Here is a 21554-nt window from a genome sequence, read left to right on the forward strand (position 1 = left end):
CGCAGATGCTGTCCATCCATGTCAAGGATGAAACAGGAATGTAGTTTAAACATCTGTGCTTGCGAACATCATTTAACTATTGATTTAAATGCGCTGCATGAATCTTAAAGTAATGAGGGAAGAAATGTTAGACAGTAAATTAAATTTTCGCTTCTCTTGGTTTGTCTGTTTTTCCTCATGGATGCTTCTGCAAGCATCTCTTGATGCTTGCAGGAGAGTTCTGAGCCTGTTTCTAATGTCATCATATTTTGTAAATTAGCAGACAATAATAAACCTAACCCTCCTGGAATTAATGTCCATATTCTTTCTTTGCATAAGTATATCTGATGAGGGGTCTGGAGAACAATTCTTATGAGGAGCGGCTGAGGGAGCTGGGTTTGTTCAGCCTGGAGAAAAGGAGGCTCAGGGGCAACCTTGTCGCTCTTTATTAAAGATTAAAGGAGGCTGTAGCAAGTTGGGGGTTGGTCTATTCTCTCATGTGCCTGGTGATAGGACGAGGGGGAATGGGCTAAAGTTGTGCCAGGCGAGGTTTAGGTTGGATATTAGGAAGAACCTCTTTACTGATGTTATAAATTGCCCCCTTAATTAATTTTCAGAGAGCATTGCATTAATAATAGAAAGGAATTTATTGAGTAAGCAACAGCAAGCAAAACAGCGCTGGGTGGCCGGGGAGTCTCGGCTCCTCCAACGGTGCGCACCTCACCCCTGCCAGGGTCCCTTTTTATATCTTGGTAATTCCGGGATTACGCAGCACATCCTGGTATATTCTGCGACTGCGCGCACTGTTGCTAGGGGGTCGTCTCTGTCCCTCTGGTGGTCGTGAAGATAAAGGCTGTAGTCTTCCTCAGCGTTGTGGTTCAACTTCTTTTTTTATTTGGTCATGTTGGCCCAGCATGAGACAGGAAGGCAGGATGTTGATACACTAGTTTAGCAACTTATCAGGAGATGGTTACATGAACTTTGCAGCAGTGTCTTTGAACAAAAGAGGCAACTGAGATGCAGAAGGAGAGAAGGGGAGGGGGTTCTCATTTGTTACATTAAGCAAAAGAATTTTCATAGTGTCTAGCCAAGTATTATACATCTCCTTACTTCAGCAGGAAGCTTTTGCGACTCCTGCTCCTCAAACGGAACTCCTTGTTTTATAATAAAAAAGACAATGAACAAACATTTATTGTGTATTACAACTGAGAGGGTTGTTAGGCATTGGAATGGGCTGCCCAGGGAAGTGGTGGAGTCACCATCCCTGGAGGTCTTTAAAAGACGTTTAGATGTTGAACTTAGTGATATGGTTTAGTGGCAGACTTGTTAGTGTTAGGTTAGAGGTTGGACTCGATGATCTTGAGGTCTTTTCCAACCTAGACAATTCTGTGATTCTGTGATCTCTTATTGTTTTTTATACCTCCTTTTATTTTTAATTTCTGTAACCTCTTTTGCTGCACATGTAGCCTACTAAGTATAATTTAAACATTTCCTTTATTGTTCACTAAGAAGGGTGTACTTACGGCTTGGATGATAAGGTTTATGATATTTGAGATTCTCGCTCTTTACAGTGGTTAAGAACCTACAAATTGTATTGTCAACCTGTTGATCTCCAAAAATGAAAGGCAGAGTGTAAATGACAGTTTCTAATCCCCTATCCCTTTGCTGTAGAAAGCTTCAATTAATCTCAAAAGAAAGCTGTCCAGTAGGTAAAACTCTCAATACCTACTGAAATTGCAAGGATTTTTCTTGATATAGATAGGTTGTTTTCATATATGTATATATGGAACTCGTTTCTCAATAGGATACCAACAAAAATGCTAACAGATCAGCAAAATCCCTCAAAATGAATTTAAGTATTCAGGCAGTCTCTCTCTCTCTTTTTTTTTTTTTCTTTTGCACTTCTTTGTGTGAATTTAATACTTACAGTTAAAAAGACAGAAAAAACTTCTTTTCCACATTCAATATATTCTGAAAGCATGCAGAGTAAATCCATTTAGAAAGCATCCAATTAAACTGCTGTAATATATAGAAGAAAAATCAAGTCACAGTTCTTCATTCAAAGTATAAATGCTGTATTTCTTTCCATAGAACGAACAGTAGATTGCTTGTCATCACAAACATTTATTTTAAAAATGCACACCATACTTATGCTCAGCTGATCAAACCGTAGAAAAAGTTGTTCATAAAAACAATAGTAGGTTTTTTGTTTGTTTTTTCTTGGATATCCATATCTGCAAAAGTTTTTGGTAGCAAAAGGTAAAATTTTGCAAAATCTAAATTAACCAAGAGGCCAACTATATGAGACGACTCATGAAGATAAATGATTTTAAAATGAGTATTATATTACTCCTAATCCGGTTTGGACTGCTGCTGAAATGGGATACTTTCCAGCTGTGTTCTCGCACCATTTCTTTACTGACAGACAGACGTAGAGCAGTGCAGACTGGCACGTTGGCTGATCGGTTGGATGGAAAAGTAGCACTCTGCTGGGGTGGGATGAGGAGGGCATCAGCTTGATGAACAACTCCAGAGCAAGAAGAGGAAGCAAACATAAGACAGCCTACAAGTACAATAGTGTTTAGGTTATGATGGAAGTTCATCTTAATTTTTTTGGAGGAACAGACCAATGAAGTCTAGTTTGCTGCAGCAGCAGCTTCTACTATAGGAAGCTCCTTAGGTTTTTTGAATTATTTATAATCATGCTCTAAATATTTTCCTGTAAAACTATTTAAAGGTGAGTTGTTTCAATGAAAGTGAAATTTCTGCACAAAAACAACATCTCAAAACATTAAAAAAAAAAAAAAAGTGTTTTTTTTAAGCTGGTGTGTTACTTATTCTAAAAGTTTAGTAAAATATGACATAGAAGTCAATATATTTTTTTTTTTGGTTTTGTATGTATTTTTCTTTAAATCTCTAAATGCAGGGCTACATTTATCTGACCTTAATAACATTAAAAGATATGTGTTTCCTGTAATTTTCTGTAATCATGAATTCATTGTTTTCCAAAGAATTATATAAACTATAAAACCAGCTTATCTGGGGAAGACTTTTCTGTGCTTCTGGCCATCATCTTACTGTTTCATTCCCCTGTAAAGACATTGGGGTTGTAAAAGTGACCAAGAGACCTCAGTTTGGAAGAGAAAGTTTTCACTTTTACCTGCCAAAATCCACAGAGAAAATCCTTGGTACCATCTATTCTTGGTGCCTTTATCTTTGTATCAAAGAGAATGCTAGAACTTGAATCCCTAAAACTCATAGGGAAGACCCTTCACCTGCCATGTATTTCTCTCAAATCTTACTGCAGAGGTCACTGAGACAGATGAATCTACCACATTTATTGGACATACTCAACTTGGTGTCCACAAGTGTGACCCCTGGGACCTGTACTGCAGCTGGAAATGAGCGTAAAGCAACTTTTCAGGACTTTGCATGTCCCCTTGCTGAATCCTGAGGTTTGTCAGTCCATTTCACAGCCTGTCCAGGCCCCTCAGGGCACCACAGCCCTCAGGTACTTTTGGGTCATCTGCATATATGTGCATGTTCCTGACAACAGCTCTCCCATCTCCTCTGTATCTGACTGTTTTCCTGGGTGTTTTAGGTTCTGTTGAGAAGGGTTAATTCGATGGTCTTGTGCCAAACACTTTTTGTATGCATCTCTGACCAAAGTGTTGTGAGTGGCGGCAGTCAGTGCAGTAATGAATGTGACCAAAGCTGATCCCACAACATGCTGATGTTGCAGTGTAATAGCAAAGAAAGAAAGAAGGAAATAACAAAGAAAGAAATAACATGCCTCAGTATGTTGAACTGGCGCTCTTGTTTGTATACCTGAGGTACAGCAGCATGCCTGTATATCCAACTATCAGATACCTTCTCAGTGTTCTCTGTAATTATTTCATGAAGAGCTAGGTTGTCCCCTTGATAAAAGTAGGCAATATATGAATGTCTCAGTGTCACACTCTTGAGTTTTGGAGAATCAAAATTGTCTACTGTCAGAGTTATCCCAGCTCTACAACAACACATGCTAAAAGTTCCAAAATTTAATAAATAAATAAAATCCTCTTTTATGAGGATGTCAGCAAATGGATACTCCTCATCAAATAGTCTGCATTTTCAGACAGGCATTCAAAAATTACTTCGTAAACATTAATTTTAACCTCATTTTTGACAACAGAGGTTGCAAAATATACTTGTTTGTGATCTAATTGTGATCTAAAGATGGCAAAGCTGAGTTGTTTAAGCTTGACACTTAGTCAAAGATAAAACACTGACTCCGTGCTATAGCTGAAGACAGAAATCATGTTGTCCATTCTCAGTTCCATGATCTCAGTAAATGAGAAACACGAAACAAGATTCATCTGTGAGAAATTAATGCCCTTGATGAACCTTTGGATCAAGACTTTTTAGTGTTGAACGTTTTTTTTTATTTTTTTTTCCTTTGGAGGTAGTGGTGGTTGAAGATGAGACTTTTGCTTGTGGCATGCTCACTTTCTACTTTGTGTAAAATGTTCTAATTATGAAACTGCAAACAAAAAATTATTACAGCATGCTTTGTGAAACTGTGATTAATGCAAAGCTTTCTCTATCAGTAGTTCCTTTTGGAAATTGGTCATTTAATTAGTACTCTTTTAGAAATTTCACTGTTTAGTTTTTATGCAATCACACTGAAAAATTACTACTTTTATTTTTTCATGCTATTTTCAGTTGTATTTTTAATTGCATCTTCTTGACCCCTTCTTTTTCTGATTTTTCACAGCTTGTTCAGTAAGATGTCTTGCTGCTAGTTGCTGTTGTCTACCTTGTTTTTTCTACATTCCTTTTTTTTTTTTTTAATATATATATCTGTCCTCTATAGTATCTGATGGGGGTGTCAGGGTTAGAATATCATGCTTATGTTGCTCAAGCTAATTTTCATCTACCTTTCTCTCCTTTTACTACAGTCTTTGTAATTAATTACATCTTTTTTACTTCACTTTTTTCCTGTTCCTTTGGGTTCTCTTACTCCAAATTGAAAGCAGAACTGTGGCATCAGGATGTCCACGTAATGAACCTAAGTAACCATGTAATCTTATTATTGAATCTCTCATCTTCAGTTTTTCCCTTGTTGTTTGGCATTCTTGCTTATTGCATCATATCTAAAATTAGATTGAGATCTCTTCAGGTTAGTTTCCTTTTTTTTTTTTTTTCTTCATCATGTCCCTAGATGTTAAATAAAGTTGTGCAAGAGCCTAATGTTAAGTACCAGATGCATTAAATTTTTAACCATGTCCATATCCATATAGCTGATGAAACTGTAGGTGGTAACAAAGCTTGTAGAATAAGTTGGCCCATTTTTTTAACAAGAATATACAGATATTAAGTATATATATATATTCATCTCACTAGAGATTTCTTTGCTTTGTTGGATAATTCCAGAGTATTATTCCTTTTTTTTTTTTTTTGTCAGTGATCAGTGTTGTAAAAGCTACACATGAGTCATCAGGCAGTTCGCTGCAATATTAAGACGTATTCTAGTCATTTTCACTATTACCGTGTTTAACTCTATGGGGAGAATTGAAAGCTGCTGTAAAGAAACTCATATTTGGGATGAGGGAGGACTATAATTGATGAGGTTTCACAATAGCTTCCTTTTATTAATTCATGTAGCAGGTAGATGTTTATAACAGACTTGGTATAAATAATATCAGAGTTATTAAAGCTGAAGAAACAGTTGTTTTGTTTTTTTTTATTTCTAGTCACTAGAAAGTATCTTTTCACGTTCCAGAAAATTAAGTTAGAACATTGTAACTGTATGTTAAAGTCCAGTGTATTCCTTCTGCCTATTTTCTTCACAGATCTTGCTTGTCAAGTGACAAGCAAGTTTTTAGAATGAAGACATAGTTTCTTGAGTAATATGATTAAAAAACAAAACAAACAAAACAAACAAACAAAAACACAAGCACTATCTACTCTGTTAGTCTTTAGCAAATGTGTTAAGTAGACTTTTAAACCTTCAGGTTTATTCAGTCATTCAACTTTTCAAATTTTATAACGAAACAGTAAGTTAAATAACTGAAAAGTTAACTGAAAGGTAGGTATATCTAGGTAAATATTAATAATTTTTTAACAATTTTGTGCTCACAAGTAATACAGAAAAAAAAAAAACAATATTGAATATATTGATGAAAATCTACACAAAAAGAACTGCCACATGGGAACAAAACAATCAAAGAATGTTTGTTTGTAGTACATCAATATTCATTTTTTAACTTACTAGAAAAAATGTATCAAGTTGAATCAGTATTCTGCAAAGTGCCCCCAGTTCTGTTTTGGATTTGAATCTCACAGTTAGGTGTGTCAGTGTAATGTAATTTTCAGTTTTGATAAGAAATAATTTTGTATGTGTGCATGTCTATGAAAAGGTCGTAAGTATGTGTTTTTTTTCTGTCTGTGATGACCAGTTTTCCTTTCTTGCATATGTACTGAAGCTATGCTAGAACTTCAAATAACTTGCGAAGATGCTACTCAGTTACTGTTGTATAATTAGGCCCTCAAGAGTAAAAGTAATTAAGTCCTCCATCTTTATAGTTGTCTACTTTTTGTGAAGTGTATCTCACTCTTTTTTTAAAATAATGTTCAGTTTTCATCGTAGTGCAATCCTTGACATGTTCTGCAGTTTTCCATAGTTCACTAGTCAAGATAAAGATCACAGAAAGGAAGACATGAGAATTTACATAAACAAAAAGAATTAGTCTCGTTTCAACGCTTGCATGAATTTTAGACAGATTTGGCATGTTTTTGGCAAGCTGAAATCTAAGTCTATTTCTAGTTGTGATGGAATCTTTTGTGTCATCCTTCAGTGAAGAATAGATTCTTTAATAATAAAGAATAGAATCTTTAATAATGTTTAATTTAATAAAGTTTTTAAATTGTTATCTCTTAAAAATTGTTCAGTGCAAAAGCAGCATATCTGCTAAACATCAGGCAAGTTGCCAGCATGGATTTTAGTCTATCCATAAGCACTTTTTGAAACCTTTTCAGTGAGTATGCCTTGAAATGGAAGTGATTTTTCTTGAAATGGGAATTCATTTCAGAACAGTTTTTTGCTTCTTCATCCTTATAGCAATATTTTGTCCATGTTTTTCAGGGGCTGGAAGGTAGTTTTCTTCTTTTTTACATTGGTTTTGTATTTAATATTAATTTTTAAAGAATTACTAAATAATACATTTTAAAGATCAGTTTTATTAGTGACTTGAAATTTTTCTTTGCTGGAGTAGTAATGCTCAAAAAGAACCCCCAACCATTTGTATATATTTTCAGTAACACACACTATTACTTTCTAACATACTTATAAAAACCTTTTAAATTTTTGAAATTGAGTGTGTAATCAGCTAAAGTATGGAGATAAAGGCAGTTAAAGTTGAAGTTAATTAAAGCAATGAGGAGAGTAATGGCTGAAGCTGAAATAACCATAAGAGAAAAATATAGAAATAAGTATTCAAGTAACATAAAGCACTCTGATCTCAGTAGTTCTTGTTTTAGTATTTCTGAAAATGATTTGTTAGTATCAATTATCTGAAATGGATAACAATAATAACTACAGTACACAAGGAGCAGATACATTAATGACATAATGGTATATTACAGGTTGTATTAAAAATAAAACATTATCCCAGCCTGCTATAAATGCAGAATCATTTAGTGATAGTTGATAACATTTGCAGACCTTGGTTCTTGCTGTATCAGTGTTTGGCTTTTTTAACTGCTTATAGAATATACACAAAATGCTCCAAATTTTGCCTTTTACCTGTTAATGTTTTGTTGGGGATTTTTCCGAAGATGTAAAATGTGTTCCAGAGTGAGTTCTGCGTATCAGTTCTGGATTCTGTGTGGAGGAGGGGGGAGGAATCGATAGACGTGGAGCATTCTTCACTGGGTTGGGCTGTCTGGTGAAAGTACTTCCCAATGTGTCAAAAATCCTCAATGGGGATTTGCTAAGAACTAATGCTGTCATCTGTTAGTCATCCTTTATCTGCTTCTATTTTTACAGGTTCTGAAAGATGACTGACGCTGGTCTCTGTGATGCCACTGGGAGTCTCTGGCACCGTGGACTGATAAAGAACATGCAGATTTAACTGCACAACCTGGGGAGAAAGAACAGGAGTGCTACTTCGTTTCAGCACCTTAAGTGAACGAAGGCACGGTGTCATCGATCTCCAAGGGAAGATCCTTCAACAGATTTTTACAGCTAATAATAAAGACAACATAGCGTCATCCAGTTTCCTGATTTACAGTTCATCACCTTCCAAGACAGATGGTCTGTCAGAAGCTGGAGGATGCCTGCAGAGCACATAATAATGAAGTAGTGAATTGATGCTGCTGCTGCTGTCTAATTGTCAGGATCACAGCTGATCGAGCTGCACTGCCCTTTTTCTGCTCCCTTAATCGGGCCAGGAACAGCAGGGTGGACATGGCTGGCCTCGTTAACAACCTGCTAATACTGTTTCTTGTTTTTCAAAACAACTGCTTGGGTTTCAGAAGCCCACTTTCTGTTTTCAAGAGGTGGGTTATGCAAGAAGACGTGTTGAATGCATGCTTCTTAGGGCTGCGATCACTTATTATATAATGAAAGTATGAAAAAGCATGTCCTAGACAAAAAAGTATATGCTATTTGTTTGGTTTTGATCATCTGTTCTGAGTTTTATTTGCAAAAATTTAAATGGCACTCTCGTCATTAATGACAGAAACTGTTTTTTTCCACAGGTAGTTCTAAAATGGGAGTTTAGGATGCTTATCATCAGGATGATAAAAACAATATTGTTAATGATAATTATAACTAATTATAATTAATTAGTAACATTTTACGTAATGCTACGGGTATATTTCAGAGTTTACATGGTGAGTAAATACATTTTACCTACCCTAGATAGCTAGCACTCTAAAATGATGTTTTTTATCAAAAAAGTGTTAACAAATTTACTTTGGGAAATCTGGGAAACTTTAAAGGAGGAGGTTGAATGTAAAATTGCATAGGCAAACTTGAATGTAGGGTGCACAAGAGAAATAGCCTTTTTTCTCTCCTGGAAGTATTTTACTATATTGTTTTTTTAATTTATTTATATGTTGCAGTCAATATAGATACTGATATTCATGTGAATTGGCAAAACCTGCTGTTTTGCTTTTCTGCTTGTAATGGGGATTGCTATATATGTAATGCTGTTAGAGTTAAAAAATTTCCCCTTTACACATTATTTAAATTTAATTTGTATTGAATTATGCAACAGATACATAGTCTTAAAACAAAAACAACCAAAAATACTTCTGTCTTGAGTGACTAATGCTACTTAACCTATTCTAGTGAAATAATTCTGTCTGTACATCCATCTACCTCAGACAGTTACCTAGATGAAATGACAGATTACATTTTCAGCTAATGTTTTCCAGACTAGTCCATCTGATGGTTCATTAAAATGTTTTCCAGAGCACACGAAGAAGTGAAATTGCCAGTTTTACTCCCATGTTGTCAAACTTCTTTTCTAGTTCTTAAGGCCTATTCTTCCAGAAAGGTAGAATAAAAATCAGTATTTTTGAAATGTGTTCTCCTTTTTAGGTATAAAGATGCTACTAGATCTCTTTCCAGTGAATGCCTTGGAAGTGACAGGCCAGTGATTTCACTTGGACTGTCAGATTTTGCATTGGACATTCGCATGCCTGGAGTGACGCCTAAGCAGGTGAGAAAAATGATTTTTTTTCTTTTTGCCACTTACTGTTTTTCCTTGTAGGCCAGAAAAATGCATCCTTGCCTAAAATATCACTAATATAAACTGAACAAAGAAAACAGTAACTTTAGTAGATTAGTGTATGTCCAGAGGAAAGTAGGAATCTGAAAAGTAATTTCAAATGATTGAAAAATTTTCATCTGACTAGTGTTGTTTGTAATACGTTGGTTTCATAAGCTGAATTGCTGAAGCTTATTAAAAGAATGAGTTTTATTAAAGTGAAACATATGCAGCTGTGCTATTGAGACAAAAATTTAGAATTTGAGCTTAAACCAAATCTCAGATAGGGCCTCAGTGGATTTAGTTCCATGAAATTGAACATTGCTGCAACTTTGACAAACTGAGAGAAAAAACAGAAAGCATTTCACAAGCTTAATACTTTTGACATAGTATTTTAAGCCTTAAAATATTCCAGAACAGCTACTGTAAATCAGTTATATTTCCATACTCTTTTGAGCTTGAAGTTGCTTATCTATTGAGCCAAGTCAGTTAAAGAAACTAGTTAGGAGTTCTAACATCAACATTTTTAAGATTCACTTAAAAGTCTGTGTTTCTACTATCGTGTAGTTTCATTAAGGAAGATAAACAATGCGTGGCTTCTTGTTTTTTTAATTTTCAGTGAGGCAATGCAGGGAACTATATATTTCATTAAAAGACCACGTCCCTTTTAAAGGGCTGCAGATGCTTGGAAAGAGCAGGATGTTGTGCTGCAGTAGCTGATGACTCATTGTTGCAGATAGCAGTTTCAAAAAATACTGAAGGGAAAATGAGGTTTTCAGTTATTGGGGACCACCCCTTTGGAACATATAATTTAGAGCAAGTGATGTCATTCCAGTAATTGCAAACAGGAGTATTGCTCTTCTATTTTATCTAACTTGCCTGCAACAAAACATTAAACATTCCTTTCTGAGAGAGTGAAAAGTACTTTGAATTCTTCAAGGTGAACATTTGTAATTACATAAGTTTTAGTTAAGGCTATAATAATAGTTGTTGGGAAATAATTCTCTTCACATGCCTGTATGCTTATATCCAACAGCTTTTACATGAACTTAAATGTTACGCTGTAGTATAGATTTGGGGGAGGGATGGAGAAGACAGACAGCAATAGAAAGCAACTTTCCAAACTAATTCTTTAAAAGGTAATAATAATTCCTAGCCTTATATGCCACTGTCCAGCTCATACTTTCCTTTCTTTGTTTCACCAACTCTTTCCCCTTGCCCCCTCTATTTCCCCTCCTCCTTCCACACTGCCCCACAGTAGCTGAACAGGAAACCTGGTTGCTATTTAGGCAGCTTAAACTCTTATACCCACAGCAAAGATTGCCTTTCCGGTCATTGTTGCTTATTTTCTTGTGGTTCACAAAAGGAATTAACCAACAGCTTTTTAGTTTCAGTGCAGTTAGTTCACTTGTGGCTAATCGTGAATAATCATCTTTAGAGAGGAAATTCTTCTGTAGTAGCAGTTTACTACCTTGCTATCTTCTTCATGTGTCTTTTGGCCCTAATTGTTGGCAGATTTATGTGGTCAGTGACTGCAGATCTGCAAGTTGTCCATACTAACAGTTACATAGAAGCATATACAGGTTTGTAATTCCAGGGCCTATCTGTAAGTTTATCTTTATTCATGAAAGATGCCAATGAGCAAGGGGACAAGTGCAATTTTTAAAATGCTTTGGTAACAGATTTCTGGAGATGTATTGTTATTTTGGTTGTGACTAAATTCAGTTCCTGAGTTCTGAATCTTAACAATTTTTATGGTAAAAATGAAAAAAAAAAACATAAAAAGGAGGATGAACAGAAATTATTAGAGAAGTTGTGAATGAGTTAAATTCTAGAGAAAAAAATAGTATCTGTAGAGTAACACGAGTACGTTCCATATGGTCTGTTCTTCATCATGTCTTACACTTCAGCTAGATCATTAAGCTGTGATTTAATGCAAAGAAGTGGAACTTTTATTTAGATAAGCAAATGGTTAATCTGACAAACTGAGCGATATCTTTTTTTGTGGTGTGAAAGACTTCTTCTTTTACATCATGTCCTTCACAAAGAACATAAAAATAATAGTGTGTATGGAAAAAGGCACTGTGGCTGTTCAGTAGTTGCCTAATAGCCAAAAAAAAAAAAAAAGGGGGGGGGTTGGGCTGTTTGCTTCTTCTTGAAAAAGGTATTTGTAAATCACATTTAAATGCCCAGTTGCCACTTGTTTCTACAAACTTAGTGGCTGAATTTTTACAATTTTAAGATATTTTCTGTAAGCCATGAATTGTATCACGAAACAACTTCAGCTCTTCCGCCTCCTTCTGCCACCAATTAACTTCATTATTGCTCTTAAGCATTTTCTTTGACATTTGAAATACTTGTTTCTACAAAACTCTTTGAATTGCTTCTTGCATACTATTTTTTAATTTAAATAACTAGATAGCATTAGGACCTTCTAAAGGTGAGAAACCTGATACTGGGCAGCTTTGCAAGTTTCTTAGTAAGAGTTTCTGTCAGTGTGTTCTGCTCACAAAAAAATGCTGGAAAGGTTATGTTAAGAGATTTTATCCTAAATTTCTGAGATATGCTTTATCTTATAAGTTCTGTTTCTCATTTCACCATTTCTCAGTAAATCAACTATCTTATTTTGAACATGCATGTCGAGTAATTTAAGTAAGCTTGAGTTCAGTTTTCTGAATGATTAAAACACAGCCTCACAAAAATATATGTATTTAGCTAAATAAACGTAGGTACCACACACCATTTCAAATTTTCTGAAACAACTACGTTTGTGAGAGGTTGACAAATAGGATTCAACTCATACTGGAAGCTAGTGCTTTCAAAAGAGTAAGGCAGCTGGAGACTAGACAGCACAACTTTAGCTAACTATGATGGCACTAGTAACTGTTCAGAAAACTGTATTGTGTTTGCTGTGTCTTCAGATTATCTGTTTTTTAAATTTACTTGCATGACTTAAAACTGTAAAGTGCTAATTTTTGTGACTACTCTAAACTCAGGTAAACTGAAAGTTTCAATGCCAGCTTTCTCTTTTTCCCAGCAACATGTAGGATTACAACTTGCTGAATTCCCTGCTTGGACACAGATTGATACCTTGAGTAGATGTCACAAACATAATTCTGTCCTCCTTCTGTGTTGGTGGTTCACAAATGTGACAGTCATATTTCTGTCTAGAATCATAGTGAGCAGAAAGGTGTCTAATGGAACTAATTAGTGCTTTGTTTATAATTCATGACCAGTGGACTTGTGTGACCTGTGATAGACCTGCAATCAGAAGGTTTGTGTAACATAAGAATTGTTCTAGAAGGGCTTGAGTTATTGCTTGTTTAGTCAAAAATATCCCCAGACTTGAAAAGGAATGGGAACTACTGAAATAATTCTGCCGCTGAAGTGAGGTCTTCCATAGTGTCTCTGTAGGCAGTTACATTTAGTTTTATTTTCCAAAGTCCATTGTATTTCTCAGTAATTCTCATTGAAAACAGATGCTAAAAATGAAACAAACTTTTTGGATTCTGGAAAGTCTAACCATCTGTATGTATTCTCTGAAATTGACGTGAATTTTTGATAATACCATGAAGAGTCTTTGTGGATTATGAATATTCACATAGTTGTTCTGGAATGCCTTTTTTGTAGGAATCATTGAATTCTCTTAATGCAGGAGCTTACAGCTAACATATAAAATACACAGGTGGCTCACAGAGCAATAGGTACACACTTCCAAATGGCAGGAGGTGGTGGAGGAGAAAGAAACTCCGACCATTTGTATGGTCTGCACAGGTAGCTCCATATTATGATGAAGGTGGTGTAATTCTTGGTGGAAAGATTTGAACATGTCTGGAACCAAGTCTGTCCTTGTATTGTTAGGTTATCTGTGTGCCCCTGCATTAAGAGAATGTATCTTATGCTGTCTAGGCAGTGGAAAGGTTGCTATGAAAAACATGCATTTTATTCTAATGATTACCTATACTCAGTGACTTTGTGTTGTTGTTTTTTGTTGTAGTTCTTTTTTGCCTTATGTTCTGTAGCTCTGGCTGCCCTGCTGCCCTGTGAGTGAATCAGAGAGAACCATCTACTTTACATGGGTTGGAAGTTTGCTAACTGTGAGAATCTGCCCCTGGGTTGTGCATTCTTTTGGCATAAATGTCAAACACAAACATGCCTGTGAAAATGTTCCAAGCAGCCTTTGTGAACAACATCACTGAAGTGTATATTCAAGCAATACAAATCGGAAAACCAGTGAAGTAGAATAGTTTTCTGACTTGGTTAATAAATATTTTATATTTCTTGGTGCTTTCAAATGCTACCACTTCTTAGATGTGGGGTAAAAATACCTGCAGTACATAAATATTCTGTTTTTGTTTTTTTTTTTTTTCTTAATGCTTATTCTAATTGCACAGTAAGAAAAAATTGCCGCTAATATGTCATGTGAAGAATAATTTTGGTGTGGTGCTGAAGGATGGAAGAAATTTAGGAGCTGTGGAGAGGACGGCTGTGGTGCTTTTGCAGATCTGAGGGAAACATTCTATAATCATTCCTTATACTTGAGAATGGTATAAAAATTATTGTTCTTCACAGTAAATTAATACTACTCAAGGACTGATTATTTAAATGTGAAGCAGCACGTTTTATCTTCTAAAAAGGGATGGGATCAGCTAAATTTGAGCAAACACAATACAAAACCAGTATTGTTAAGCAAAGTGAAGGCTATTTTGTGAAAGCGTTATTGAGAATGCAGGTAAACATATTTACTCTGCCAGTAATACATTTTTGCTGTTGTGAATACCTGTGTTTGCTACAAAGCAAGTAAGAAATACTGATAATATATTGCAGTTCAATTAACACTGTATCTCAAGTCATTCTGTGTGATTAAAAATAGGGATTTTTTTTAATTTATCACTACTGTATTTGAGTCTGGACAAACTCTTATTTTCTACATTAGTTTGGTACAGTATTGGTTGAGTTCTTAAATAATCATTTGAAACTTTGCACTGCTAAAAGTGCAAAAAGTGATAAAAGATGTAATTTAGTGAGATACTGTTGGTGTGGAAAGGCTGTGTGTAGAGTTTCTCTTGTTTAATGGATTCTACAAGTTTTTTGCTTTCTTTTGTGATTTTTTTATATATATCTTTCCCCCAGGGCTCGGTGCTGGGGCCGGTCCTCTTTAATATCTTCATCGATGATCTGGACGAGGGCATTGAGTGCACCCTCAGTAAGTTTGCAGATGACACCAAGCTATGCACGTGTGTCGATCTGCTTGAGGGTAGGAAAGCTCTGCAGGAGGATCTGGATAGGCTGCACCGATGGGCTGAGGTCAACTGCATGAAGTTTAACAAGGCCAAGTGCCGGGTCCTGCACCTGGGGCGCAATAACCCCAAGCAGAGCTACAGGCTGGGAGAGGAATGGTTGGAGAGCTGCCAGGCAGAGAAGGACCTGGGAGTGATGGTGGATAGTCGGCTGAATATGAGCCAGCAGTGTGCTCAGGTGGCCAAGAAGGCCAATGGCATCCTGGCTTGTATCAGGAACAGTGTGACCAGCAGGGCTAGGGAGGTGATTGTCCCCCTGTACTCAGCTCTGGTGAGGCCGCACCTCGAGTACTGTGTTCAGTTTTGGGCCCCTCACTACAAGAAGGACATCGAGGTGCTTGAGCGGGTCCAGAGAAGGGCATTGAAGCTGGTGAGGGGCCTGGAGAACAAGTCCTACGAGGAGCGGCTGAGGGAGCTGGGCTTGTTCAGCCTGGAGAAGAGGAGGCTCAGGGGCGACCTTATCGCTCTCTATAGGTACCTCAAGGGAGGCTGTAGCGAGGTGGGGGTTGGTCTGTTCTCCCACGTGCCTGGTGGCAGGACAAGGGGGAATGAGCTAAAGTTGAGCCAGGGGAGTTTTAGGTTAGATGTTAGGAAGAACTTCTTCACTGAAAGGGTTGTGAGGCATTGGAACAGGCTGCCCAGGGAAGTGGTGGAGTCACCATCCCTGGAAGTCTTCAAAAGACGTTTAGATGTAGAGCTTAGGGATATGGTTTAGTGGGGACTGCTAGCGTTAGGTCAGAGGTTGGACTCGATGATCTTGAGGTCTCTTCCAACCTAGAAATTCTGTGATTCTGTGATCTTGAGCATCTTTTGTACGTTTTGCTTATCTCGAACTTCTGCCAGTATGGTGACTTGTAATACCTGTATACCCAAGTTTGTAGTTTTATTTCTAAGAACTAAGTAAGTTTGACATCCTTGGTTATAATTTCTCATCTCCAGTTTGTGTGGGTATACTGTATCAGATAACAATACATAAAACAGGGAGTAAATGTCCTATGTCAGATACCCATAAATTACTGGCACCTCTTTAGTTTATCTAAGACAGTCAAGTTGAGACCTCATCCAAAGATCCCAAGACTGACTCTGACTCTGGAGAAAATTGTGTGAATGACTTGATTATTTCTTATGGTGAAATTCTGCAAAAAGTAAAATTCTGTTAAATATCAATCTGGACCCTGGCACAGTGAATGTCAATACCAGAGCTTTATGAGAAATAATGCAATTATGAGTCAATAATGGATGTTAATGACAAGGGTTCTTCCTTTAATGAATAGAAGAGGGGAAGGAGGGCAGGAGATGGAAGGGGAAAAACTGTGGTGCTGATAATTCAAGATAAACTACCAGAAATTCTTTTGTGAATACACTAGCTGATTTTTCATTTGTTTTCTTTATAATCTAAATAAAACCTGACTTGTATGTAAAAAATAAAATAAAATAAAATAAATTACATGGAAAATCCCTCCAACTATGCCAGCATGAGTTTTCACACCAGTAATGACAAAGACTTCAGAATGATTGCATTAATTGACTGCATGATCTATTTGAACAAGTCATCTTTTCTCTAACTACGTTTAACAGCAGATGCATATAAAAGGAGCATAAGAAGATGATCAGAGGTCTGAAGTTACTTTACTATGAAGAAAGGCAGAGAGAACTGGACATGTGCGGCTTGGAGAAAAGACAGCTTCAAGTTTCCCTGCAGTCTCATTGTGGCCTTTCAGTACTTAAAAGGGGGCTTGTAAAAAAGATGGAGAGTGACTTTTTACTCAGGCAGATAGTGATAGGACAAGGGAGAACAGTTTTATACTTGAAGCATGCATTTCAAGATACATGAGGGGTGACTGAGGTCACTTGGTTTGCTTAGTCTAGAAAAGAGGAGACTGAGGGGAGGCCTCATTGTGGCCTACAGCTTCCTCAGAAGGGGAGTGGAGGGGCGGGCTCTGAGCTCCGCTCTCTGGGGACCAGTGATAGGACCCAAGAATATGAATGGCATGAGACTGCATCAGGGTGGATATTAGGAAAAGGTTCTCCATCGAGAAGGTGGTCACACAATGGAACAGGCTCCCCAAGGAAGTGGTCACAGCACTGAGTCTGTCAGAGTTCAAGAAACATTTGGACAATGTTCTCAGACATGTGGTCCTGTGTGGAGCCATGAGACTTGATGATCCTCATGGGTCCCTTACAACTATTGATGTTCTGTGACTCTATAAACTAAAAGAGGGGAGATTTAGACTAGGTGTTACGAGGAAATTCTGCACTTGGAGGGTGGTGAGGCACTAGAACAAGTTGCCAGCCAGAAGCTGTGGATGCCCCATCCCTGGAAGTGTTCAAGGGCAGGCTGGGCAGGGCCCTGGGCAACCTGGTCTATTGGCTTGGAGTTTTAGTCCAGATTGTTATGTTTAACAGATAATGATAGTTCTTTGTTATTAATTTGTAATACTACTTTTAATTCATCTATTATCTTGGCATATTTTTTCTTCAAATGTGCTTCAGTGCTTTTTATTTTACAGCTATTGGAAATATTTTAAGCGGAGGTTGTGTTTAGGGTAATTTAGCAGGTTTGTTTCTTAGTTTCTCTGCTTTTAGGAAAGAAGAGGGGGACAAACTGAAAATAATATGGGGTTGTGGAATGGAACTACTTTAAGGACGGGGTAAGGGATATGAAACTATGCCTTGTATAGAATGGGTTGGGAACAATTCATGGCTTTGCCTGTACTGATGATCTCTAGGCTCAGCGTGTTAAAAGAACCATTAAAAACTCATTGTTTGGAGGAATTTGCTTTGGATTACCTTGGAGAACAATCTGAAAGTGGCTATCCTACAGCAATATAAATGATAACAGATAGATGGAAGTAAAAGACTTTGAATATTCCTTCTTTAATTTTTTTTTTGCAAAGCAGGAAGTCTTTTTGTTGCTGTTTTTTCACTCATCCATTGGATTAATACATGAGCCTTCCTAAATGCAGATCAGATTAACAAAGACTGTCTAAACTACACTATTTATATACTATGTAAGAGAGATTATAAGCATTGAAGAGAGATAACAGAGAGCATGAAAGATGTTCAGTTGAGACAGTTGCTACTTGTAGATGTGTTAGAACAGCAAGCCAAAGAGACGTAACAGTTCTGCAACAGCTCACGTAAATAAGTAGCACAATACCATTTTTAATACATTTGCAACTTCCAGATGACAATCTTTGATTACGATAAGAAAGACAAAAATATGGATTCATTTAAACTTCTAATAATCTGTGTAGACATTAAGTCACAAGTTATAAAATCTCATTCCATTATGTCTCTGTTCACTCGTAATACTCTGTCCTTAACTAATTTAATTTGCAATTGGGTAAACAATGCTTTCAAAAAAGTGCATTTTGTCTTTATTTTTGGTCCAGGCAGTTTGCGTGACTAAACTCAAGTTTGCGTTACAAATAAACAGCAGATTCTTTGTTTTTTATTTCTTTCACGCTGTGAAGCATTTTTGCTGTTGACTTTCAAAGTTTGGGTATAAGGTTCAAATGAAGTTTAAAATATATATATATATATTTAATTACTTCAAAATCCAGGCAAAATAGAAAAAAAGACTATTTCCTTTTCAGTTTGCATGTTCAATGTTCACTGTGTAGATGCATATACCTAGAGTTCACAAAGGCATTCATATCAGTTGCATAAGCTGACCTTTGTTCATACTTCCCATCATCTATCAAAAACACCAAAGTCAGTTTCTTATCTGTGCACGTTGTTGCCCTGTGTAATCACTTATTGTTATCACCATTGTACCTGTCTTTCTTTCTCAGTGGCTTCCAAAATGTTTAAGCCTATCTTTAGTATCTTTAATTAATTTGAAGCTTCTTGTAGGAGGAATTTTTTCTTTGTCTGCTTTGCCCAGTCCTCATGAAAGAGAAAGTCCTGTCAGATTTGGAGTTCATAGTTGTAGACAAATGCCAGTATTTGATGATCTTTTCTTTCTTAAACAGCCTTAAGTATGAAAAATAAAATTTAAATTAGATGGTAGCATAACTGTCAACCTACAAACCATATCCATGACCTTATAGAGTAATCTCTGTTACATATAAATATAGCAATGAATTAATTTCTTACAGTAATCTAGACATCCTACATAATTGCTGGACAAATATCTTGGTAAAGCAAGTGGTGTTTTTCCTTGATGGCACTTCTGTAGGACCTAAAGTTGATTTCATCTTTTCATTTTAAAATGAAAATTTCTCTTCTTTTCTCTTTGAACAGTCTGATACCTACCTCTGCATGTCAGTACCCCTGCCAGTGGATGATGAAGCTTATGTAGGTAAGTATTGGTTTACTATAAGAACTTAAGCGAACCATTTTGAAGAAGGTCAGAATTTTCTTTTTTTTTTTCTTTGACTGATATTGACTTAATCTTTGGCTGTCAAAGTTTCTAAAATGCATTCATCATGACTAATGCAGAAACAAACTAGAGAGCGCTACTTAGAGTCAAGGTAACAAACTGTATCTGGAGAGATTCATGAGTAATAGTAGTTAAGGAGCTGCATGCAGATGCCTCTGGCAGTCAATATCAAACAGCCTCATTTGTAAAGTATTGGTTTCCTGTCTTCTGGCCGGGTACTTAATTCTGCTCCACTGAACACACTGTTTATTTACCTACTGGTGGAGGCTGTAAATCCTTTGCACTTACAGTCTACATTGGCTGCAGTAAGATTTTACTTATCCAGGGAAGAGAAGAAGAAGAAAAAAAAAAAAAAAGGAAAGAAAAGAGGAAAAAAAAAAAACTTCTCCCCTCCATTTTTTTTTAATTTTGTAGCTTGAAAAAGGTGGCAGACAAACAGTGGGAAATAGTGTACCAGCACAGAGATCATACAGATCTGCAAAGCAATACCATCTGTTCAGAAGGTTTTTGAGGGTACTTTCAATTTTGTTTTCCTTGCTTGTGAACCTGCAGTTGTTCAAGTAGAGAGAAAGCATGATGATTTTTCTTTAGATAGTTTCACTATCAGTATGTTCTTTAAACTGAAAATGTCTATATTATTATCCCTTGTTGTCTTTCAGAATATCTGCATTTATAGTAAATATGATAGAAATTCTGTATTTTTGTTTTAGAGTATTATGAGACTATTGTTCCATGTAGATTTCTATGTGGAAATCCTTTAGGATATGGAGTCTTGTTTTCAGTCTTTCATGTTACATTTTGGTAACTGAAAAAAAAAAAAAAAAGTTATTTTTTCTTCAATGCTTTCCCTGTATTTCTGCTTAGCAAAGAAGTTGGCCCCTGACCATGAAATTACGTTTTATGTGTGAGTCTGACCTCAGGAAAAAAAAAAATAAATAATGAAAGGAATTGAATGTTCATTCTCTGATAAACTTTGCAGCTTACCATGCAATGCATGCGATTGACTCTTCTGCTTTCAAGTAATTCATAGAAAGGCATACCACTAACCTGCTGTTTAAGCAGTTTATTTTTTAGTGCTTCATTGAGTTGCAAAATTGCATAGTTTAATTATTTATTAGATTGCTGCACATTTATTTCTGTCATTTGGTGTTTACATGTATTAAATCCATACAAAATACTTCTAGTGGTGTATACGTTTAGAAAGACCTACTAAAATAATTAAAAATGGAATTTGTGCAAAATCTCAATGTGATTCAGCCAGAAAACCAATTTTTTCTCTGACAACTGAGAAACTTCTTGTTTTCATGTTTCCTTTTTTTAATCAGATTTTGACCAGATTTAATCATCTTTCCAATGATCGCTGTGCTTGAATACACATAATACAAAGCAATACAAGGTCTGGGCAACAAAACCATTCTAGTTGTTATATGAAGCTTTGGAGAGCAATAGGAACATGATCAGCAAATTAGAAAGAAAATCCAGTTCTGTGAACATGAAGATTTCCCTCAAGAGTATTGCTTACAACATCTTATATTTGGATATTTTGAAAATAAATTTAAATTATTTTTTTCCTCTTTGGTCACTTCCACCAATATGTATTATTAGCTTGGGGTCAGTCTTAAGCATGTGATCAGTTCCATCTGACTTCAGTGAAATCACTTTTCATTGACTTCACGTTGAAAAGGTTTGTCAGATTAGAGTCTTCACAACCAATGCAAGTTGCCTAATTACTGGAACGACCAGACTCAAACATATCTGACTGTAGCAAATACAAAGAACACAAACTGACCTATCTTACAAAATACATAAATAGAAATTTCAACTTCTTCTCAGGAAAGAGATTTTTACAATAGGCGTCATCCAAGAAATTTAACTTAATATCTTCAAGTGCTACAAAACCTAGTATTTACTTACTTGCATGCAAGTATTTTGTGTTGTTTTAATAATCATTATATTGACATAGAAAATTAAATATATCTTTCTAATAGGATCTTGTCTATATTTTTAAATGGTTTAAGCAAAATCTGCATTCATTGCATTGCAAATAGATGACATAATTAACCCTCATTAATTCCTGTTTATCTTTGTGACAGCATTAAAAAAAAGATGATTTGACATACTGGCTGTTTT

General features: G+C 36.1%; 1 protein-coding gene across 7 annotated transcripts in view; it reads left to right on the forward strand.

Moving 5' to 3' along the window:
* PAM (peptidylglycine alpha-amidating monooxygenase) overlaps positions 1 to 21554 on the forward strand; it is a 151254-nt gene that overhangs the window by 54614 nt on the left and 75086 nt on the right. For all 7 annotated transcript variants that reach the window (XM_082782565.1, XM_082782563.1, XM_082782561.1 and 4 more), the window contains exons 2-4: positions 8009 to 8520; positions 9569 to 9689; positions 19286 to 19343. In XM_082782565.1, the coding sequence (XP_082638691.1) occupies positions 8429 to 8520; positions 9569 to 9689; positions 19286 to 19343 (271 nt within the window). In that variant the 5' untranslated portion in view covers positions 8009 to 8428. The remainder of the gene's footprint in view (positions 1 to 8008; positions 8521 to 9568; positions 9690 to 19285; positions 19344 to 21554) is intronic.

The sequence above is a fragment of the Aythya marila genome, assembly GCF_965140915.1.
Source record: "Aythya marila genome assembly, chromosome: Z".
In the NCBI taxonomy this organism is placed as follows: Eukaryota; Metazoa; Chordata; class Aves; order Anseriformes; family Anatidae; genus Aythya; species Aythya marila.